Here is a 25,753-nt window from a genome sequence, read left to right as displayed (position 1 = left end):
GGCGGAGCGGCGCCCAACGCAGGGGCGGAAAAGGGTAATGAAGCAGAGTCACTCCCATCAGAAACAAATCCCTGTCTTTTCTCTACACTTTAAATGGTCCCTGTGATGCGTCCGTCTTTTCTGAACGTCTCATTAGTAGCCGGGGCTGGGGGCGAACACCTCCGCCAGTGTCGAGTGAAGGAGCGCACCCTCACGGAGACTCGACTTAAATAGGACAAGCCAGAGAAGGGAGACCCGAAGGGGGGGGAACTGATTGCTTCAAAATGTCCAGTCGACTGCTTTGATGGGCGGACTTTGTCACATAAAGTCAAACCTTGGTTTTCACTTTCACCTGGGTTCCTGTACACTGTCTTGGTTATGGTACGATATTACGCACTGACCATTCTTGACTGACCATTGGAACGGATTAATAACAAAGTATTTATTAAATTTTTGCTTCTTATTTTGACATTTATATCAACATTCTCTCACCTTTACATTACATGGGCCAATTCAATTACAATGAGCCAATTCAATTACAATGAGCTAATTCAATTACAATGAGCCAATTCAAGAAACAATACAAGCAATTGATGTTTGCAAAATAAAAATAAAAATAAAAATAAAAATAAAAATAAAAATAAAAATAAAAATAAAAATAAAAATAAAAATAAAAATAAAAATAAAAATAAAAATAAAAATAAAAATAAAAATAAAAATAAAAATAAAAATAAAAATAAAAATAAAAATAAAAATAAAAATAAAAATAAAAATAAAAATAAAAATAAAAATAAAAATAAAAATAAAAATAAAAAAGCCACCAGTCCAGGGTGTACCCCGCCTCTCGCCCGAAGGCAGCTGGGATAGGCTCCAGCACCCCCCGCGACCCTCATGATGAAAAGCGGTAGAAAATGAACGAATGAATGAGTTCTCCTCCTATTTTGTGTGGAAGTGGTAACTTTTTGGCTTCTTATTTTGTCTTTCCCCACCCTCGGCCATCTCTGTGTGGAGTTTGCATGTTCTCCCTGTGCATGCGTGGGTTTCCTCCCACATTCCAAAAACATGCTAGGTTAATTAGGGAATGAAAATGAAAATGAAAATGAAAATGAAAATGAAAATGAAAATGAAAATGAAAATGAAAATGAAAATGAAAATGAAAATGAAAATGAAAATGAAAATGAAAACTTAAATTATATTAGAAAGCAGGAAGTGAACAAATGTAACAGTTACTGATTGTAAAAGTACCAGATGGAGGGGTAGGATTTAACAACCTGTGCTTCTTCCTACTCCTTTTCGGACATGTGGAACTGTGAACTGATTATGCGATGCATTCAATTGCAATCTGATGCATGTTCAAATGAAATAAAACCATTCCATTTTCCACATCACTCAATCTTTTCTGTGTATTCTTTTTTTCGATCGCTGCGACCTTAAGTAAACACATGTCATTTGTTCCGGTAATGGTACGTTCTTGCTAATGACTTGACCTTTTGGGGAGGAGAAAGGGACACGTAAATTATTAGAAATATTAGAAAGCGGGGTGACCCATGATGTGGGGGCATTCCACTACTACAATAAATAATACTTCATAGAGTAAGTCATGGAAATGAAGTATTTGAGGAGGACATATGCACTCTGTCAACACACACAAGGCGGTGTTTGTGTTGCCTTGCTTTGGTGTGAAGTAAACAAGAGAGGAAAACTTTATTAGTCATTTGACAAACACACAATTAAGCAGGCAGCACGGGGGCCACTAAGCTTCCAGCAAGGGAGCTCTGCATGAAGACGAGAAAAGGGGGGGTAAGGAATGAGGGGGCTCGAACCACTCCTCCGAGCTTTCCACGTCTGTCCTCCCCTCTCACTTTCATCTCTGCCTCCATTTCTTCCCCTCCTTCTCCGTCTCCGTCGCTTTATTGCCCTTTTCTCTTCTTTCTTTATTTCTCCCTCCCTCCGCATCCATCCCTCTCTGTCTTTTCCCGCCTGTCATCCTCTCTTCATCATCCATTTTTTTTTCCTCAGCCCTTTTCTTCCCGATCACCCTCTGTCTCTCTATCACGCCGCTTCTATTGTGGCGTGTACGGAAAAGACTGTGTGATCAGAGCTGAGGACGTGTCCTTTCTCTCGACACGCTTGAACGCTCAGCACGATTACACAAAACCCCTCAGTACAGCCTCTCTCGCTCTAACACACACACACAGTAACACACAGTAACACACATTAACACACACACACAAGTTCTACATACAAGAGTGATTGACATGGACTAAACATGTATGCCCCCCCCCGAGACATTTTTGTGTGCATTGAGGTCATGCAGATATAACCTTGGCCACAACAGTCTCACGCACGTACACGTACGTGCACGCACACGCACACTTGGACACGAAGGCAAAGAGAGGATTAGTTTCTCAGTGTGTTTATCCCTGGGAGTCGCTCCAGGCCAACACATAGCTCTTGATGTTCTGCAGCTAGAAGCTTTGCCTGACACACATATGCAGGACACACACACACACACACACAATGTTTTTTGCGGTTGTAGGACACTTGTGTCTATGAGGCGAGCTGCCATGTTTGACGCAACAGGGGTTAAAGTTCAATATCCGTGCAGAGGAAAGGTCAAAGTCAAAGTGGTGTTGTTTTGGTTTGAGTGAATGACTTGGATGCTATATAATAGGAATGATTATATATTGTAGTGTTATGCAAGGGTATGCTGGAGCCTATCCCAGTTGACTTTGGTGCACCCCGCCAATCACAGGGCACATATCGACAAACAACCATTCACACTCATATTCATACCTATGGACAATTTTGGAGTCGCTAATTAACCTAGCATGTTTTTGGAATGTGGGAGGAAAACCGGAGTACCTGGAGAAAACCCACGCATGCACGGGGAGAACATGCAAACTCCACACAGAGATGGCCGAGGGTGGGATTGAACTCGGGTCACCAAGCTGTGAGGCCTGCGTGCTAACCGCTTATAAAAACGCCACCAAATTCACACTGATTAGTTAGTTATTATTATTCATTCATTCATTCATTTACTACCACTTATCCTCACAAGGGTCGCAAGGGGTGCTGGAGCCTATCCCAGCTGTCTTCAGGCAAGAGGCGGGGTAAAACCAGGACTGGTCGCCAGCCAATCACAGGGCACAAAAAGACAAACAACCATTCACACTCACATTCATACCTATGGACAATTTGGAGTCGCTAATTAACCTAGCATGTTTTTGGAATGTGGGAGGAAAACCGGAGTAGCCGGAGAAAACCTACGCATGCACGAGGAGAACATGTAAACTCCACACAGAGATGGCCGAGTCTGGGATTGAACTCGGGTCTCCTAGCTGTGAGGCCTGCGTGCTAACCGCTTATAATAACGCCACCAACTTCACACTGATTTGTTAGTTATTATTATTATTATTATTCATTCATTCATTTTCAACCGCTTATCCTGGAGCCTATCCCAGCTGTCTTTGGGGCAAGAAGCGGGGTACACCCTGGACTGGTGACCAGCCAATCACAGGGCACATATAGACAAACAACCATTCACACTCACATTCATACCTATGGACAATTTGGAGTCGCTAATTAACCTAGCATGTTTTTTTTCCCCAGGAGAAAACCCACGCATGCACAGGGAGAACATGCAAACTCCACATAAAGATGGCTGAGGGTGGAATTGAACTCAGGTCTCCTAGCTGTGTGGCCTGCGTGCTAACCACTTTACCACCGTGCAACCTAACCGAAGTTGGTTTAAAAAAGACAAAGTATCAGTTGAAAGGCTTCTATTAATCATTCTATTTTCAGTGTTTATTGTGGTCGGCACTCTTTGTTCCAACTTCCTGTACTATTCAGTACTGCGATATACAGTATGTGTGTGGGCATTGTTTCAGTGTTTGCTCATGGATTAAACCAGGCCAGGGCCCAGGAGGACACAGGTTAATGTGGCCTATTTCAGGAGATGAATCCTGCATGGTCACAATGTCTTTCTCTTTTTCACAAACACACATTTTCCTTTGTCGTTTTTTTTTTATTTTTATCCCTACTTCCTGTCTCATGAAGACTCCATGGGCTAAAGTAAATCAGTCATACTTATAATGTAACCGTAAAGTGTTTTTTTTTTTTTACACACTTGAAGTAGTCTTTATTGCCTTAATACAAACCGGGTTCTCCCAGAATTCTAACTTTTTTTATTCCTTTTGTTGTTTTATTGCGCCTACGCATGGAAATTAATCATTCATTAATTAATTTTAATCCTAGAAATCATGTAAACGGATGTAGCCAATCGAAAAACAGCATAACAGCACCATGATGTAATCATCATATCTCGGAAAAAAGTCTGAAAAAGGCTAAGTATCTTATATCCTGCATACGCAAATCAAGTCGGAGCTTTTCTTCCTGTCACGCTTAAAGCGACAGCAGCACACCTCATTTAGCTACATTACAGCTACCAAAATATTACAAAGTGCAATTGTTGAGTCATGATTTCCCCAAGCAATTGTCCTTACGTTCGTGTCTTTGGAAGTTTGTCCTGAAAGCCCTCTCGGCCTACATAATGACCGACCGCCGGGAATAGCTGCACATTTTCTAGTTAATAGCCGAAAAGCAGACCGGCGCATAGCTCAAGTGGTGTCGACGAGGGAGAATGGGTAGTTTGTCACGTGCCTCAGGAAAGCCACTTTGAGCTATTGTGGGTTGATAAAGGGTTAGTTCAGTTGTCACTTCAGTATCTTTAGACAGAAGCTAGAACGTATATCTGTGGAGACGTTAACGCCGCTAGATAAGCCCATGAGAAATATTGCCTAAAAGGGACAAAAATGCCCATTTTACCCAATCTCTGCTGCAACTTACTTGGCCGCACATTAATAATAATGCATCCGGTCATTAATGTAGTGAGATATCAAATGTGATATGTGAATTATCTTTAAGCTAGGCGCACATGAAACACAAGTAATTCAATAACTTTGTGTTCTGTTATGAAATATGGTTTAAAAACCTCTGATAACATTACGATATACACCAAAAATTTTGTTGATTTTGGGGGTTTAGGGACCCCATAAAGTGAGAATTATTCAATGGAATGAGACAATAAGCTTTGTGTCTGTCAAAAGTCTTTTTTTCTATAGAAGGAAAGATGTTTAGATCGGAGTAATGCCACTTTGTTGTTATTGTTTTTTTTATCATGTATCAATTTTAGTAAAAAAAAAAAAATTACATTCAAGTATAAAAAATACATTACTGTAAAACGGGGTTATAAGGTACGGCGGGGTAATAAGGGACAATTTTCGGGAAAATATTTTTTATAAGAATTTTTATTATATAAGAATATTTTATATTATAAAATTATATTATAAATTTTATATTATAAGAATATTAATAAGATTATATGCTTCTTTGGAAGAAACAACACAAAGCAGCTTCCTGTTTAACATGAAAAGACAGAATTACATTTAAAACATTTCCCCGAAAATTGTCCCTTATTACCCCGTTTTACGGTAATAATAAAATAAATATGACTAAATAAAATAACAATAAATGAAATGTATAACAAATGTTTTTTGTTTTTTTTTTAGGTAAAAGAAGCAATATTTTAGTCATCCTCACTCTTGGTAAATAGTCCATCCCTTATTACCCCCAAAATTGTCCCTTATTACCCTGCCGTCCCTTATAACCCCATTTAACGGTAATCAAAAAATAAATATGACTAAATAAAATAACAATAAATTAAATATATAACAGATGTTTTTGGTTTTTGGATTAATTAATTAATTTTTGAGGTTAAAAAAAAGCAGTATTTTACTCATCCTCACTCTTGGTATATAGTCCATCCCTTATTACCCTGAAAATTGTCCGTTATTACCCTGCCGTCCCTTATAACCACGTTTTATGGTAATGATAAAATAAATATGACTAAATAAAATAACAATAAATTAAATATATAACAGATGTTATTGGTTTTTTAATTAATTCATTAATTTTTGAGGTAAAAAAAAAAAAGCAGTATTTTAGTCATCCTCACTCTTGGTATATAGTCCATCCCTTATTACCACAAAAATTGTCCCTTATTACCCCGCCGTCTCTTATAACCGCGTTTTATGGTAACGATAAAATAAATATGACTAAATAAAATAACAATAAATTAAATATATAACAGATGTTTTTGGTTTTTTGATTAATTAATTAATTCTTGAGGTAAAAAAAAAAGCAGTATTTTAGTCATCCCCACTCTTGGTATACGTATAGTCCATCCTTCCATCCATTTTCTATGCCACTTATCCTCACAGAATAAATATTGTATGTACAGTAGCACCGTGGTATTTATTTTATTTCATTTATTTCACACACAAAACCAAAAAATCTGCCCTCCATCAAACCATTCCACTAATCTACCCCAGCGTTGCATCTGTAATAAGACCTGACAACTTTGCGAAGGGGACAAAAAGGAGAGATTGGAAGGGCCGAAGATGAGGATGAGGATGAGGAAGGGGTGATAAAGATGGAGACAGTTGGGGTGGGGAAATGGGGTGCGTTTATTGGGCTTCTTCTAGCCAGAAGGCAGGAACATTTCATAGCACCTCTTAAATGCAGAGAGTGATTTTCCTTCCCGGAAAGAAAAAGGCCTCGCTCCTGTGTAGATCACGCTGAAATATTCTCATAACCCCGATTGGAAGTACTACTTTACTACTCTGTTTCATGTACTAGGGGAGTGTGGACACATGAATCTGCTGTTTACACTTGGTAACTTACTTGTGTCTTATTGTAAACAAATGTATTCCCATCATTGCAAATACTCGGTTAATTAGTACCTGATAGATTTAACCTGCAGTATGTGAACTCCTGCGTCGGTCGCAAGGCCAATTCTGTGATTGTAATCGTTTGGCCCCGGATCAATTCCTGCTTGGCCCCTGATCCTGCTGGTTTATTGACGGACCCTCTGACTTTTAAATAACAGCGAAAAGTGACTACTAGGAATGGACTCCTTATGGTTTGAGTGTCTTAGACTTCATTTATTCATTCATTTTTTTACTGCTTATCCTCACGAGGGGAGCAGGGGGTGCTGGAGCCTATCCCAGCTGTCCTCAGGCGACAGGCCAGACAATCACAGGGCACGTATAGACCAACAACCATTCACACTCACATTCAATTTGGAGTCGCGAATTAACCTAGCATGTTTTTGGAATGTGGGACCTTTCTAAACATTATTAGAGACCTCTAGACATGGAATAGCACCCCTATAATCACCTTTAAACTTCTGTTAACCCAATATAGTTGATATAACATGACAAAATTAGACATTTAAGACGTAAATAAGACTCATTCCAGTGCTAGGGTCGCCAAACTGTGGGGCAAACAGGATGTGACGGTGGGTGTTCAGAGTTGAGTTTTAGCTTGGCATATGTTAGGGATTATTTATTCAGCATTACGGCGTCGCCAATTAACCTAGCATGTTTTTGGAACGTGGAACCTTTCTAAACATTATTAGAGACCTCCAGACACGAAATAGCACCCCTATAATCACCTTTAAACCTCTGTTAACCCAATATAGTTGATATAACATGACAAAATTAGACATTTAAGACGTAAATAAGACTCATTCCAGTGCTAGGGTAGCCAAACTGTGGGGCAAACAGGATGTGACGGTGGGTGTTCAGAGTTGAGTTTTAGCTTGGCATATGTTAAGGGATTATTTATTCGGCATTTCGGAGTCGCCAATTAACCTAGCATGTTTTTGGAACGTGGGACCTTTCTAAACATTATTAGAGACCTCTAGACATGAAATAGCACCCCTATAATCACCTTTAAATTTCTGTTAACCCAATATAGTTGATATAATATGACAAAATTAGACATTTAAGACGTAAATAAGACTCATTCCAGTGCTAGGGTAGCCAAACTGTGGGGCAAACAGGATGTGACGGTGGGTGTTCAGAGTTGAGTTTTAGCTTGGCATATGTTAGGGATTATTTAATCGGCATTACGGAGTCGCCAATTAATCTAGCATGTTTTTGGAATGTGGGACCTTTCTAAACATGACTTAGAGACCTCTAGACATGAAATAGCACCCCTATAATCACATTTAAACTTCTGTTAACCCAATATAGTTGATATAATATGACAAAATTAGACATTTAAGACGTAAATAAGACTCATTCCAGTGCTAGGGTAGCCAAACTGTGGGGCGGACAGGATGTGATGGTGGGTGTTTTAGCTTAGCATTTCTTTGGAATTTTTATTCAGCATTACTGTGAGATAATCCAAAACCTGTAATAAAAGACTGTTGTTGTGGTGATCAAGTCTGGTGCTTGTGTGTCACTGATCAAAACTGATATGTAGTGACTAGTGTAGAATACTACTTATCATGGTTTTGAATACCTTATATTTGTATTTTACTTCATTTAGACATTTGTACGCTTCATTCATTTTCTACCGCTTATCCTCACGGGATGTGAGAATGTGGGAATGTGGCAGGAAAACGAATTCCCCGGAAAAAAAAAAACAAATTTAGCGTTGCTATTCAGCCAATAACGGCCCAAACAATAAAACTTTCAGATTTTTTTATCGTATTTCCGTTAAAAAAATCCATTTCGACTCCAAGAGATGACTTCAGATAATATTCCCCTTCCCATGGCGGCTTCATGAAGTAATAATATGAGGCTGCCGTTGCCAAGCAACAGCAATATGACATAATTAATGACTTACTAGTCACTATATCAGCACGGCTGTTATCAGTTCATTATGTACCACGGCTCATGTAATATGAATCCCAATTTGACGCCCTTATAGTCGCTCCCAACACTTTCTTATGAAGTCAAAGGCTGATCCCTTTAGTACTTTGTTGTTGATCTACAAGCCGGATCAAGCTAGCCCGAAAGCATCTTTGACTTTAAATGGCGTACAAAAAAAAAAAAAACAACCTCTATGCTGAGTATTGTGAAGCTCAAGGGGTGTAATTAAAAAGCACACGGTTAGCTTCACGTCCTATTGATTTTTGCGGCTTGTTTAAATTTCCTTTGTGTGTTTTTTTTTTTTCCCTTCGACTCATCTTTTTGAACCTACAAATAAAAGAAAGGCTAAATTAAAGATAACAGCAGAGAATTTGTTTAAACATTTTCTGTAGTGTGTTTATTTAACTAAACGCTGCTTGGGAAATGGAGAGCGAAGACGCACGCCGGAGTGCGATTCGATGGTCGGCATGATGCGTTTAAAGGCAATCCAATCTCAGTCTTGAGTGAGTGGAAGTGATCAAATCCAATGCAGGTCTGCAGTGGCATATTTATTGCTATGGTTCTGACCCAAACGCTAATGATACCTATTAACGCTAGGCTGGCTAATGACATCAAGGGAGCTGTGAACGTGGCGGAACCGACTCGGGTGTTTTCATGTGGGTATGATAATGTTAATGGGATTAACACGCCGTACCTAAACCCGCGCTGAGATAAGCGCAGTGAGGCCTTATTAAAAATACATTGGCAACAATGGCGTTATAGAGGGAAGCTGGGGTGAATCGAAGTGTCTTTACGGTGCATGGAAGAACTGGAGGTGTTTTGAATATTCACGTTTTTGTACATGCCATAATTTTGTATTATTTTTTTTAACCAATATTTTGGCTTGTTTTTTAAAAACGGCACGGTTTTCGTATGATTCAGTTTTAGTCCAAATTTTTCCATAAATTTTTTTTAAGTTTTCGCCTGAAGCTGCCACCTCAGCTTTTGTATAATTTCGTTTTGGTACAAATTTTGCCTCGGTTCAAGTACACGCCCCAGTTTTAGTCAAAATATTTCACTGAAATTTTGCCTCAGTTTTCGTCTGAAGCTGCCGCCTCAGCTTTTGTGTCATTTCTTTTTTGTCCAAATTTTGCCTCGGTTCAAGTACACGCCCCAGTTTTAGTCAAATTTTTTCACAAAAATTTTGCCTCAGTTTTCGTCTAAAGCTGCCGCCTCAGCTTTTGTATAATTTCTTTTTGGTACAAATTTTGCCTCGGTTCAAGTACACGCCCCAGTTTTAGTCAAAATTTTTTCACAAAAATTTTGCCTGAGTTTTCGTCTGAAGCTGCCGCCTCAGCTTTTGTATCATTTCTTTTTTTGTCCAAATTTTGCCTCGGTTCAAGTACACGCCCCATTTTTCATATGATTCAGTTTTAGTCCAAATATTTCACTACAAATTTGCTTCAGATTTTGTATGATTTCTATTTTGTCCAAATTTTGCCTCGGTTGAAGTACATGCCCCAGTTTTCATATGATTCAGTTTTAGTCCAAATATTTCACAACAATTATGCCTCAACTTTTGTATGATTTCTATTTTGTCCAAATTTTGCCTCGGTTCAAATACATGCCTCTATTTTTGTATGATTTAGTTTTAGTCAAAATATTTCACTAAAATTTAGCCTGAATTTTCGTCTGAAGATGCCGCCTCAGCTTTTGTATCATTTCTTTTTTGTCTAAATTTTGCCTCGGTTCAAGTACACGGCCCAGTTTTCATATGATTTGGTTTTAGTCTAAATATTTCACAAAAATTTTGCCTCAGTTTTCGTCTGAAGCTGCCACCCCAGCTTTTGTATCATCTCCTCTTTGTCAAAATTTTGCCTCGGTTCAAGTACACGCCCCAGTTTTCATATGATTCAGTTTTAGTCCAAATATTTCACTGTAAATTTGCCTCAGTTTTCGTCTGAAGCTGCCACCTCAGCTTTTGTACGACTTTTTTTGGTCCAAATTTCGCCTCGGTTCAAGTACACGCCCCAGTTTTCATATGATTCAGTTTTAGTCAATTTTTTTCACTAAAATTTGAGGAATTACTGTATTTGAAAAAGCTTAAACATCTGGTTGTCCTGCCAATGTGGTACTGATGATGTAGTCACGGTACCGCGTGAGCAAGCATCCATGCACATGCAGTGAGAAAATGATGCAAGCTGTTGGAATTCCATTTACATCTCATTTCCTCTCCATCTTCCACTCCAGTTTACCCCACGACTGTGCTTATTCCTGCTTAAAGTCGATCATCATGCATGTGAAACATTCGCTGTTTGGCGAGCAGAGGTGGGAAGGCAAGACTTAACGGTAATGAATGTTGAACCCTTTGAAATAATAACCACTTTGATCCTCACCTAGCAAAGCCTGAAGTTAGACTTTTGGGGAGAACTTTGAAGAAAAATACGCCTTGCATTCAAAAAGAGTATTACTGGGGGAGTTATCAATGTGGGGGGGGGGGGGGGGTTGTCGATTTTACATGTTGCTATCTTCTTTTTACACTTAAAAGTGGCCTTTGCAATACATATTAATCACTAAAGTTGAGACAGAGGTTATTATTATTATTATTATACAGGAGCCAGGCAATAACATTTTGTTGGAAATTTCACTGCTGTGTTATTGTGAAATGATAATAAATGAAGTCTATCTATCTATTATCTTTCACCACTGACAGTATTTCACTTCTTTTTACACTTTTATGACAGTTAAGAATGGTACAATCTCACTTCAAAAAGCTATATGTTCCCCCATTATTTCCTATGGGAAAAGACATTTCAGCACAATGGACAGCGCCCTCGCTCACAGCATTTAAAAATTGCCTACCGGTGTTGTTGCGATAGGGGCCGGTGTCGGGCCCCTGGCTCTGACTGAGGCTCCTCATGGGGCCCTTGTTGTGGTAGACTCGTTCCTCATAGATAGGGTCTATATGGTGCTCTGGGGACCCCAAGGGTCGGAGGGGCTCCTGGCTGTGTTGACTACTGTAGGAGCCACGTGAGCCTGGAGTGAAAAGAAAAGAGAAAAACATGACACAGAGGTCATTGTGACCTTGGAGGGTGATGGGTAAAGTAAATTGAGTCGGAGTGCGCTATTAAGAATTTGGATGAGCGCGTAAGCAGCTAGTGAGCTAGCAACAAGTGTGACTATGGATTATAAAAGGACTCTAAAAAAAACCTTTCCATTCAGTCTTCCTGCTGTAGAATGTTACATTTACATAATAATGATGTGTATTCAATAGAGGTGTAAGTTTTTTTTTAAGGGTGTAAAACACACCCGGGTGACATGCGCATCGGAAAGAAAACAGATAATGATTAGCAGGTAATAAGGAGACAAAGATGTCACCGCATTTCATTCATTTTTCATTAATCTCCACTGAACACATTGCAGTTTGTCAGCAATAAAATAATGAGATGCTGTGTGCGTTTGGCAGCAGGCCCACATTCAAAGGCTTTGACAGCAGGCATTTGTTCATTACGTTGCACAACAACTGCAAGGCGCTGGGGCCTTCCGATGACTACAAGAGGAGCGCAATTCAATCGAGGGGGGAAAAAAAAACGGGAACAGGACTGGGAGAATATGAAAATGACTCAGCAAGACTGAGGTGGAAAAGCGGACAATAAAGCGGGAGGGTTTAATAGTATATACGTAAACACATAGTCGGGTGAGTGAGAGTATGATTAAGTTTTTGTCAAAATATTTCACAAAAATTTTTTTTTCAGCTTTTGTATCATTTCTTTTTTGTCCAAATGTTGCCTCGGTTAAAGTACACGCCCTGGTTTTCATATGATTCGGTTTTAGTCCAATTCTTTCACTAAAATTTGCCTCAGTTTTCGTCTGAAGCTGCCGCCTGTGCTTTTGTAAGATTTCTTTTTTGTCAAAATTTTGCCTTGGTTCAAGTACACGCCCTGGTTTTCATATGATTTGGTTTTAGTCCAATTCTTTCACTAAAATTTGTCTCAGTTTTTGTCTGAAGCTGCCGCCTCACCTTTTGTAAGATTTCTTTTTTGTCCAAATTTTGCCTCGGTTAAAGTACACGCCCTGGTTTTCATATGATTCAGTTTTAGTCCAATTCTTTCAGGCTCCAGCACCCCCCCCCCACGCGATCCTCGTGAGGATAAGCGGTAGAATATGAATGAATTATTTTTTTAGTTTTTGTCATGTACTGAAGTACGAGGTGATATGACCATATAATGACATAATGGCTACTATACTAACTGTCAATATAATGACATATAACTGAATATATATGATATATGAATATAGCGAGATATGATTGGTGGAAACGTACAATAGATGCATTATTGTCACTCACACAAGCTTAACTCTCACTTCTACACACACTTGACTCTTTGTTTTTGTTGACGTTGGACATATGTGGAGTCTCCCAGTTCATGTGTCTGGTGGGGGTGGTCCCCGGGGGTGGTGAGCTACCATCCCGCGCAACCTTTCGGGTAAATCTATAAGAATATCAATATGGCTTTGTGTGTGTTTGCGTGTTATTTAAGCACCTTGGTTATGTGACGGAGCCTCTTTGTTGCGTATCAGCGCCTTGGAGCAGCCATTCATAGAAAGGTCAAGTGCTGCGTTTAAATCCGTTGAATGAACTGATCTGAGAACGACACCGACAAGCGCGTTGTGGTTCGTCTCTTGAAGATTTAAGATGCCGGCGAAGCATCGGGAGCGCGTTTGCGGCTGCCCTCTATAAAGTCGAGCATAACCGTATATAACTGTTTGTCAGTGTTCCAGCTGATGGGATTATTTACTGACTTGTCGCTTTTAAATATCACGCCAAGTGAGCCAGGAAGCCAGACAGCAGTAATTGTCACTGAATGGCGGTCGGGTGATGTTGCCCGAGGCGCGTTTGCGATCCCTTTGCATGGTCAAATGCTGCTCTATTTCCGCTTTTACTGGCCCAGAAAATAGCAGGAAGTATATCCAAATACAGGCTAGTATTTTGCGTCACTGAAAACGAGACTGAAATCACCAAGGGACCGGTTTTACTTCATATACCGGTTTGAATATCACGTTTTTTGTTTTTTTTTACTTAAAGTTCCTCTCTGTTTTTAAATAAAGAGGTCAGCGCTTCCACGAGTAAGCCCCCCCCCCCTCCCTCCCTGCGAGTCGTAAATAAATGAATGAAGAAATAAAAACCATCTCATCAAGACTTCAAAGACCAAGTGGATCGGAGGAAAGGAGCCAACTTTGGATGAGTCACGCCGTTAATGGGCGTGTCCCCGACTCCTTATTAGCACGCTAGCCTGCAAATAATTCAGACCAAGTTATTTAGCAGCTTTCCTGCTGTGTTTGCCTGATTCCACTCATTTATATAATAATAAGATCTGCCTGAAGACACCTGGGATAGGCTCCAGCATCCCCTGCGACCCTCGTGATTATAAGCGGTAGAAAACGACTGACTGACTAACTCAAAAATAAGACTCAATATAACTAAAATAAAGCAACATTAATCATTCAAAGCAAACCATGGCCAGGAATGGGAGTGTGAATGGTTGTTTGTCTATATGTGCCCTGTGATTGGCTGGCCACCAGTCCAGGGTGTACCCCGCCTCTTGGTCAAAGAAAGTTGGGATAGGCTCCAGCATCCCCGCGACCCTTGTGAGGATAAGCGGTAGAAAATGAAAGAATGAATAATAATAATAATAATAATAACTAAGTGAAGTTGGTGGCGTTATTATAAGCGGTTAGCACACAGGCCTCACAAGATAGGAGACCCGAGTTCAATCCCACCCTCGGCCATCTCTGTGTGGAGTTTGCGTGTTCTCCCCGTGCATGCGTGGGTTTTCTCCGGGTACTCCGGTTTCCTCCCACATTCCAAAAACATGCTAGGTTAATTAGCGACTCCAAATTGTCCATAGGTATGAATGTGAGTGTGAATGGTTGTTTGTCTATATGTGCCCTGTGATTGGCTGGCGACCAGTCCGGGGGGGTGTACCCCGCCTCTCACCCAAAGACAGCTGGGATAGGCTCCAGCACGCCCGCGACCCTCGTGAGGATAAGCAGCAGAAAATTAATTAATGACATGTTGCCAGTTTGTGTGTTAAAAGTTGAAATACTTAGAAAGCAACTGGCGGACCGGATTGAAACACTTGGTGGGCCGCATGTGGCCCCCGTGGCCGTAGTTTGCCCACCCTTGTTCTAAACCTGTAATAAAAACCTATTGTTCTGGCAATCAAGTCTGGTGCTTATGTTGTCTTACTGACACCTAGTGACCAGTGTGGACAACTACAGATCACTTCTGTGTAGTGGGCGGACATCATGTGATCATAACAACAATGCCAACAGTCGATCATGTGACTGCACCACAAAAAACCAGCATGAGGACAATGTGGATTAGGACACCCCGACTGTATGTAGTGTGCATTGGGAATTGGGCATTGACTCGACGAACTCTCACCTGCTAGACTGCCAGGCCTCTGGAGCGTCGCCGTTGCGTACAGCTCGTGGGAAATCTTGTACTGGTCGGACGCGTGGTGAGCGGCGAGGCGCTTGGGAGACAAAGTGGCATAACTGCCGATGCCCGAGCTCATCTGTGAAAAGGACATCAAGTCGCTCCGGGTTAAAAACTGCTAATAAAAGCTCACGACGCCATAGCGACGAAGTGGGTAAACTGGTGCAATGACTTCATTTGCACGCCGTCGTGGTCCTTTTGCTTGGTGTGGGTTCGTCGCCTGCACTTTTTTTTGTCCAATTTCCACATGATAAGGTTTCCTCAAGTGGGTTTGCGGATGGAAATTGTCACTTTGTGGAACTCGCTTGCAAGCCACTTAGCGTTATATAACTCAATCAGAGCTTTTTAAAAAAAAAAAAAAAAATCACCGCAATGTAAATTTACAGTCAGAGTTTGTTTTACCTGATGAAGGGGGGATGATGATGACGAGCTGGCCCCTCCTCCTGCTCCTGTGGAGTTGGGTGGAGAGGCCAACCTCAGGGGAGAGCCTCCGCCGCCTCCTGTTGTCACGGCAACGTTAGTACTGGAGGGGGAATCAAAACATAGTATGTCATTCATGATGTATAAGCCTTACATTATTATTATTATATAAGAGTCACAGCATTGACATAATGTAGATTAACTATTATTAACACAACAGGAATTAATTGTACTTGCAATTAATTAAGCCTGGTGGCAATTAAAGGACACTTAAGTCTATGTTCTACTTGAAATCGATAGTTTTCTCATCAGTGTTACTACAAATAGTGGGGACGGCGAAGGGTCTGAATACGTTGCCTAGCATTTGGTTAGCATATATACACATTTGTTTTATTACTGGCTTTCTTCATGTTCCTCCACATGCTTATCACCCGATTCAAATAGACTTGAGTGTCTGGGCATGTGAGTCTGACCATCGTTTCTGTCATTCACAATATGATTCATTCATTTTCTACCGCTTTTCCTCAAGAGGGTCGTGGGGGGTGCCGGAGCCTATCCCAGCTATTTTGTGTGGAAGACGTTAAAACAGACCGTTTTGGCGGGAAACATAAATACAAGGAAATTTTGCTGGAATAGGCGCATATTCTGTAAGATCTGGAAAGCTAGTGTGTGTAGCTGCTCTTTAGGAGTCCACAACGGATGGAGCCTATCCCAGCTATTCTGTGTGGAAGACGTTAAAACAGACCGTTTCGGCAGGAAGCATAAATCCAAGGAAATGTCGCTGGAATAGGTGCATATTCTGTAAGATCTCGAAAGCTAGTGTGTGTAGCTGCTCTATAGGAGTCCACAACTGATGGAGCCTATACCAGCTGTCTTCGGGCGAGAGGCGGGGTACACCCTGAACTGGTCGCCAGCCAATCACAGGGCACATATAGACAAACAACCATTCACACTCACATTCATACCTATGGACAATTTGGAGTCGCTAATTAACCTAGCATGTTTTTGGAATGTGGGAGGAAATCGGAGTACCCGGAGAAAACCCACGCATGCACGGGGAGAACATGCAAACTCCACACAGAGAGATAGCCAAGGGTGGGACCGAACCCAAAATAAGAAGCCAAAACGTTACCACTTCCACACAAAATAGGAGGAGAACTCATTCATTAATTCATTCATTTTCTACCGCTTATCCTCACAAGGGTCGCGGGAGGTGCTGGAGCCTATCCCAGCTGTCTTCGGGCGAGAGGCGGGGTACACCCTGGACTGGTCGCCAGCCAATCACAGGGCACATATAGACAAACAACCATTCACACTCACATTCATACCTATGGACAATTTGGAGTCGCTAATTAACCTAGCATGTTGAAGATGGAATTGAACCAAAGTCTACTTGCTGTGAGGTCTGCACACTAACCATACAAGATTGTAGAGATCCTCCACATGCTTAGCACCTGATTCAAATAGCCTTCAGTGTCTGGGCATGTGAGTCTGACCTTCATTGTTTCTGTCATTCACAAGAGGAAGAAATGATCGATTCCCTCACATATGAGGTTTCTTATAATAATTAACATTTTATCATGAATAGGCGGCCATTTTTTCTCGAAGCTATCGAAGTTTTGTTAAAGTGTACCTCTCATTATTCTTAAAGAACTTTTTTCGTCTTATCTATTTTGGAGCCATCAGCGGATTTTCCCTTTAAAGACAACAAACAAACCAACCGCAAATATTCCAAGCTCGTTAAAGCTCACACACGAGTGACCTGGTGACATTGAGGCCTGCTCGAACAAAGTGTCAATCAATGTAGCATCCTTCCTTCCTTCCTTCCTCAACATCAATATCAGCATTAATCATCTACCTGTATGACTTGGCTAGTCGATTGGCGGGACACTGTTTGCTGGGGGACGACGAAGAGGAGGACGATGGCAGTCGCTGAGTGGTGGCGTAGCCCGAAGCGTCGGACGCCGACCCCAGGCGTTGGAGTTTATTGGGGGACCCCGGTCCTGAACCGCCTCCGCCGCCACACAGGGGGGAATTGACACGCTGGGCGGGTAAGGTGGAGCTGGAGTAGTAGATTCCTGCAGCACAGAGGAAACCTCAGGATGAAACATTGCTAGAAACGCACTTTTCCATCCACTCCATAATTAATTAATTGAAATAATTAATTAAATAAATAATAATTAATTGTTCAATAATATAATAAGAATAATATACAATATATAATACAATATATATACAATATAATATACAATTTATAATTCATAATTTATTTAATAACAATAATATTTATAATTATATAATTATATAATTATATAATTATATAATTATATAATTATATAATTATATAATTATATAATTATATAATTATATAATTATATTATTATATTATTATTATTATAATTATTATTATTATTATTATATTATTGTTATTACTATTATTATTACTACATTATATTATATTATTACATTTATTATACAATATAATATAATATTAATAATAAATATAATATTAAAACAAATTTAAAATAATTAAAATAAAAATATAGAATATAATATATAAACATATAATATTTTAAAATATTAAAATAATATTAAATATAATATACAATAACAATAATTCAATAATTAATTGAAATTAATTATGTGAACTTGATTCATGAAACAACTGAGTTGATCTGACACAAATACAAATATATATATATATATTTTTTTGTTTTGGGGGTTTTGGGACCCCCAAAATAATTAATCTTTCAATGAACTCCAATTTCATTATTTAATAATAAATTTCCTAATTTCCTTTCCTTTGTTCCCCTCAAACTTTCCTAATAATCCACGACAAACTTTATCATACATAATAATAAACCTATTGTTTAAGACAGCAGTGTCAATACAAACCGAGTACTATTTTTATCAAGGTATATTTTTTACACTGAGCCACTTATTTTACTGCAGCACAGGCTTCACAAAATAAAGTGTCCACTGTGTGTATAATGCATGTTGTGGGCGGATCGACCGTACTGTAAATCGCATTAGAGACATTACTCATCAGGCATCGGGGACGCCTTAGGGTCCCATCAGGATAAGCTGGAGCCTCACTGAGAGCCTCTGCGACCTGACTCCATAGAAGTGTCAAAAACGGATAAATAAGTGCAAGCTGGGAGTCGGGATATACAAAGTGGTCTTTCGTAATATAAAACCAGTGGTGATGCATTCACACACACGGTGAGATTTGGTGTGTTTATTTCTCAGTAATACATAAAAAATATATATATAATGATCTGGCTGATGTTATTCATTAATTTTGGGTACCTATGAATTTTACAATTGAAAATGTACTTGCCAAAAATTAAGTCTCAAAATTACGATTGTGCCTGAACGCCTCAAAGGGTGAGGAAACAGCAGCAAGTTGTTCCTTGCTTTGTATGCACCATATCTAAACGATAAAAACCTCTGTAACACAACAGTTTAAAACATTTTTTTGTCATTTCTAACTAAAATATACATATTTATAAAATTTTAAAACATCACTTTAATTCAAAATTTGTCAAGGATATAAATAAATTTAGGTAGAAACATATCTAATATGACGAATCAGATGCATGACGCATATTTTAATGATAATTTCAATATTTACTGCCTTGTTCTTGACTGTCAACATCCTCATATGTCATCAGCAAAGAGATATATATGAATATATATGATATATATGAGATATATGAACAGTCCGACATTTTAAAATCCCATCCGCTCATCTCCCAAACCGACGGCTGCTGGTTCGATCCTCGGTCCTTAATGTAATCGTTTAACATTCTGCCACTAATGATAAAAACCTCTTAACACAACTTAACAGTTTTGGACACATTTTTTAGTCATTTTTAACAAAATATACATTTTTATGAAATTAAAAAAATTACTTTAGTTTAAAATTTATAAAATATAATTTTGTAACTAAAATATACACATTTATATAATTTTAAAAAATCACTTTAGTTCAAAATTTGTCAAGGATATAATTAAATTCAGGTAGAAACGTATCTAATATGACGAATCAGATGCATGACGCATATTTTAATGATAATTTCAATATTTAGTGCCTTGTGCATGACTGTCAACATCCTCATATGTCATGATTTCATAAACAAATATGGCTAATTAAGAAGAGGAAGAAGAGGAAAGGGAGCAATGAACACTTACCTGACCCCGCCCCACTTTGTGATTGTTGCTGCTGGGCTGCACGGCTCGACGTCACCTGGGGGGTTGTTGTGAGGAAAATAAAGAGGAGGCAGGGCATGAGAGGGGAAGGAGGGATGAATAATTAGAAATGAGTGGGGGCGGGGTGGAATGAGTAAATGGAAAAGAGGATGAAGGAGATAAAGAGCAGGGTCCATTAAAATAAACTTTTATGCACAATGACTTCAGTCACGTCTTTGAGGGAAGGAGGGAGGGAGGGAGGAGGCTTTGGGGGGGGGAACTGAGAGGAGAACGTAATGAAATCCCTCCAGAACAGCGAGTGGTGGGGTGGGGGTGGGGGGTGGTGGGATTCAAACAGGCTCTTGGAAGCAGACGACGAACTCAAAGGAGCTGCACTGACCGAAATAATCTCTCATTAAGCCTCGTTGTACCACCTACTCAAAAGTAGAGGAGCCAACTACAAAGGCTTTGTGTATTAACATAGTAAATGCTATGTGTTGTCATATATAACCCCCCCTCACCCCCCCACCACTAATTATATATGTCATCTCTCATTGAAGCTAAATAAAACAAATGTATCAAATCCCACCATGCTAAATCATTCCTATTGATGCTTTTGTTTTTTTGTTTTTTTAAGTACTCTAACCCGCAATTCTAATCAGAGAATAAAAGTATGCATATTAAATTTTGAAAACTGACCTATTTTTTGTTTTATATTTCATAGACCACATATGCTCTAATTACAGCCGGGGCCTTCGTTTACCTAAACCACAAAGAGAACGAGGCGTTAATTGGAAGCACTCCCATCAAATAGACTTCAATATTAGACAAACAAAACACAAGTAAACACAATAAAGAACAGTTAACCAATGAATGCATGATTAATCAAGTTTCCAATTAATCAAAAACTATTTTGGTATTTGATCAATAATTTGTAACCTATACCTTTTTAATATTTTTTGAATTTTTAGACAAACCAAAACCAAGTAAATACAATAAATAATCAATGACTCCATGATTAATCGATTTTCCAATTAATCCAAAACTATTTTGGTACTGATCAATCATTTTTAACCTATAAATTGTGACTATTTTTTGAATTTTTAGACAAACAAAACCAAGTAAACACAATAAATAACTAATCAATTAATGCATGATTAATCGATTTTCCAATTAATCCAAAACAATTTTGTATTTCATCAATCATTATTAACCTATAAATTATGAATATTTTTTGAATTTTGAGACAAACCAAACCAAGTAAACACAATAAACAACAATTAATCAATGAATCCAAGATTAATTGATTTTCTAATTAATCAAAAACTATTTTGGTATTTAATCAATCATTTTTAACCAATAAATTGTGAATATTTTTTTTTATTTTGAGACAAACCAACACCAAGTAAACACAATAAAGAACAATTAATCAATGAATCCAATATTAATCGATTTTCCAATTAATCCAAAACTATTTTGATATTTAATCAATCATTTTTAACCAATAAATTGTGAATATATTTTTGATTTTGAGACAAACCAAAACCACTTAAACATAAAAAAGAACAATTAATCAATGAATCCATGATTAATCAATATTCCAATTAATCAAAAAAATATTTAATCAATCGTTTTTAGCCTCTAAAATGTGCCTTTTTATTTCCTTAAGTTTTGACTTTGGAAAACAGTTATAGACATTTTTGCACAAGCTTCAGATTAATCGACTAAGAAAATAATTGTTAGTTGCAGTCCTAAAACACAAAATTCAGTTTTTAAGTTAAAACAAATGATCTAAAGCTACATGACCCGATACAGAAAAGTAATTGCCCCCTGTGTTAACTCATGAAATAACTGGCGAATGGCATTTTTCGAAAGCTGGATTAAAATTCACTGGCCACACCAAACGCTGCGTGACTTCTCAACCTGTCAAATCAAGAACTCACTTAAATAGAACCTTTCTGGCAGTGACTAAAAGACCCCGAAAAGCAAGACGTCATGCTGTGAGCCAAAGAAATTGAAAAGTGGGACTTCTGTGAATCACGGTGAGACAAATGGATGAGACAAATGATCCACTGGTGGGTGTCCTTTCTTCTTCGTGAGACGATGGTGTAGCTTCCTAACAGTCCATTTGCACCTTTGACAGTGACTGAATGATGGTCTCTTCGTGGAACGGTGGTGAACCTTTCACTATCACTTCCCTCGGGAAAGGAAAGTGGTCTTGACTCGACCACAAGAAAACTTTTGGTAAAAGTAACAAAGAACATAATACCAACAGTCAAATATGGTGGTGGCAGTGCGATGGTCTGGGGTTGCTTAGGTGCTTCAGGACCTGGAAGACCAGGAACCGCAGATTCTGAACACCTTTTTGAACTTCATTCAAACCTGCAATATAAGCTTGTTGTTCCGGCGATCAAGTCTGGTGTGTCTCTCAAACAATACTACAGTAACATTACTGACACCTAGTGACCAGTATGGAATACTACATATCATCCCAGCAGCTTTATATGCGTCTTATGAATGCCTTAGAATGTTATTTTACTTAATTTAGCAATTTTTATGCTTGAAAATGCAAAATTTAGGTAAAAAAATACTAAAAATATTTTTTTTATTCTATCATTGACAATGTATTATTGACAATTATTGTAAATTATTGACAATTATTGTAAATTATTGTAAATTATTGACAATTATTGTCAATAATATTATTGACATTGATTAATAATATTATTGAGTGATTACTATTGAAATTATTTTTATTTATTTATTTTTAAATATTCTTAAATATGCAATTTCTCGACTAATGAGCCGTATTCAAGCCGCAAAATGGAACGGGATTACCATATTTTATGGACTATAAATCGCTAGGTAGAAAAAAAAACATACATAAGTCACACTGGAGTATAAGTCGCATTTTATTTATTATATATATTTTATTTATTATATATTTTATAGTTTATTTTATTGATATTTATTTTTATTAAATCCTCAGAACAGGCTAAATAGATGTAAGACTACTTAAAAGACTACTTAAAATATTCTTGAATATGCAATTAAATTAAAATATATAAAAAATAAATTAAGTATTTTTTATTTAATTTTATTTAATTTAATTTATTAAAAATTAATTATTTAAAATATGCTATTTCTCGACTAATAAGCCATATTCAAAAATTTTTTTTAAATAGACTGACGCCGCAAAATGGCAAGGGATTAGTGTACAATGCAGAAAAAAATATGTCATAACTTCCTGTATTCCTGCGTTGATGTTATTTTTCTGGTGTGTGTGAAGCACCGTAGCATAGCTGAGCTACCGGCAAGATTCCCCTGCTAAATTCTCCTGAGAACCACGCTGTCTCCACGCACAGCGGTTGGGAGGGCGAGGACATATGCTAGCGTTCCACAGAGCTTCACCGCCTTATGTTGATACTTAGAGCCGTAAAGGTGATTCAAATACATTACCGCCCGCCCGAGCAGCTGTAATGCAGCATAATGCAAGCGCACAGTCCCCGAGTCACCTTGGAGCACTGGCGTTCTTTCACTTTGGCTTGCAAAAAAACAGAAAAGGCCACATTTTTTGTCTCTGCGAGTAACAAGAATAAATAGTATCTACTAAAAGATGTCTGTGAGCAAACAGTTTGCAGGTGGGAATATTTGCACTAGCGGAGAAAATTCATGTCTGCTCAGCATAACCTTAACCTAGCATGAATATTACGGAATATAGACAATCATTTCTGTGGACTTTAGATGTCCACCTTGGAGTATTGGGGGTACACTGAGGAACTCAAGAGATGTGTAATTGGAAGAGGTCAATGTCAAAATTCCCATACATATAAAATGATGTCTTAGTTTGCTTTATTTTATGCATAATAGTAAAATGGTTGTATTTTTCAGAAAACTAAGACTTTTTTTTATTGTGATACATGACTTTACTCATAAATTACAATTCATGTATTTTTTTTCAATTACTGAAACCTTTTTTTCCACAATATTACATTATCTGTGTAACTGTAAGAGGTCAATGTCAAAATTCCCATACATATAAAATGATGTCTTAGTTTGCTTTATTTTATGCATTATAGTAAACTGGTGGCATTTTTCAAAAAATTAAGATTTTTTTTATTGTGATATATGACTTTGTTCATAAATAAATATTCATGTACATTTTTCTTATTATCAAAACATTTTTTTCCACAATATTACATTATCTGTGTAACTGTAAGAGGTCAATGTCAAAATTCCCATACATATAAAATGATGTCTTAGTTTGCTTTATTTTATGCATTATAGTAAACTGGTGGCATTTTTCAAAAAAATAAGATTTTTTTTATTGTGATATATGACTTTGTTCATAAATAAAGATTCATGTACATTTTTCTTATTATCAAAACATTTTTTTCCACAATATTACATTATCTGTGTAACTGTAAGAGGTCAATGTCAAAATTTCCATACAAATAAAATGATGTCTTGGTTTGCTTTATTTTATGCATAATAGTAAGACTCTCAAGTAACATTTTTCAGAAAATGAAGACTTTTTTTATTGTGATATATGACTTTACTCATAAATTACGATTTATGTAATTTTTTTCAATTACTGAAACCTTTTTTTCCACAATATTACATTATCTCTGTCACTGTCAGAGGTCAATGTCAAAATTCCCATACATATAAAATGATGTCTTAGTTTGCTTTATTTTATGCATAATAGAAAAATGGTGGTATTTTTCAGAAAATTAAGACTTTTTTTATTGTGATACATGACTTTACTCATAAATTACGATTTATGTAAATTTTTTAGATTCCTGAAACCTTTTTTTCCACAATATTACATTATCTGTGTAACTGTAAGAGGTCAATGTCAAAATTCCCATACATATAAAATGATGTCTTGGTTTGCTTTATTTTATGCATAATAGTAAGACTCTCAAGTAAAATGGTGGCATTTTTCACAAATTCTTTTTTATTGTGATATATGTCTTTGTTCATAAATAAAGATTTATGTACATTTTCTTATTACCAAAATATTTTTTCCACAATATTACAGTATCTGTGTAACTGTAAGAGGTCAATGTCAAAATTCCCATACATATAAAATGATGTCTTGGTTTGCTTTATTTTATGCATAATAGTAAGACTCTCAAGTAAAATGGTGGCATTTTTCAGAAAATTAAGATTTTTTTTATTGTGATACATGACTTTACTCATAAATTATGACTTATGTAAATTTTTTCGACTACCAAAACCTTTTTTTCCACAATATTACATTATCTTTGTATATTAAAATAGTTTTTCTCTATGTTTCCTTATACTGCTTTATTATGATTTTTAGTTTGCAGCCTGTTTTTGCAGTAATTTTTACAATCTGGAGTCATTTTTCTTATTTTCATTTTTCACTGTGCGTCCCTTGCTGGAAAAATTTAAACACCCCTGCACTGCATGTTCGATTCCGGTGCCTCAAATCAGAATGTTGATTCAAGTGTAATATCTGTGTATTTTTATGAGTATGTATCATTTACTTATTTAGCTGCATTGTTGAATTTTTTATAATATTCGGGTTCATTAAGAATCGTACGAAGTCGGCACTAAATCAGAAGTGGCCAGCTTTAATTGCGGCGTAAATGTCGTTCACCTTGTTATGCAACGGGAATAAGTTGTTACAGTATACGGTGTATGTGAGCTGGATTCTATCTAATTATCATTTCCTTTTAACAGCTTCCTTGGCTGCTCGCTATAATTTGCTGAAATCATCTCATTTCCTGCGTAACCTTCATGAATAAATTACTAACTTGCATCAAAACAACTCCAGTACCAACAATATTCCGAATAGAGATCAACACTTTCCACACGAGTATGTCCGTGTTTTAGACAGATACAGTGGAAGTGAGGGGTGTTTTCTCATATAATATGCTATTTATTTACAACTACATGTACTTTGAGGAGTATTTACTGACAGTTCGGC

At 37.7% G+C, this 25,753-nt stretch overlaps 1 protein-coding gene across 5 annotated transcripts in view; it reads right to left on the bottom strand.

Annotated features, from left to right (window-relative positions):
• Window positions 1-25,753, bottom strand: part of ctnnd2a (catenin (cadherin-associated protein), delta 2a) — a 224,416-nt gene that overhangs the window by 101,056 nt on the left and 97,607 nt on the right. For all 5 annotated transcript variants that reach the window (XM_058060561.1, XM_058060564.1, XM_058060563.1 and 2 more), the window contains exons 7-11: window positions 19,798-19,852; window positions 17,462-17,681; window positions 15,586-15,706; window positions 15,130-15,262; window positions 11,544-11,717 (exon numbers count right to left, since the gene is read on the bottom strand). In XM_058060561.1, coding sequence (XP_057916544.1) covers window positions 11,544-11,717; window positions 15,130-15,262; window positions 15,586-15,706; window positions 17,462-17,681; window positions 19,798-19,852 — 703 coding nt within the window. The remainder of the gene's footprint in view (window positions 1-11,543; window positions 11,718-15,129; window positions 15,263-15,585; window positions 15,707-17,461; window positions 17,682-19,797; window positions 19,853-25,753) is intronic.

Source organism: Doryrhamphus excisus, chromosome 21 (assembly GCF_030265055.1).
Source record: "Doryrhamphus excisus isolate RoL2022-K1 chromosome 21, RoL_Dexc_1.0, whole genome shotgun sequence".
In the NCBI taxonomy this organism is placed as follows: Eukaryota; Metazoa; Chordata; class Actinopteri; order Syngnathiformes; family Syngnathidae; genus Doryrhamphus; species Doryrhamphus excisus.
Note: the sequence above shows the minus strand (reverse complement) of the source record. Positions and strands in the feature narration are given on the sequence as shown.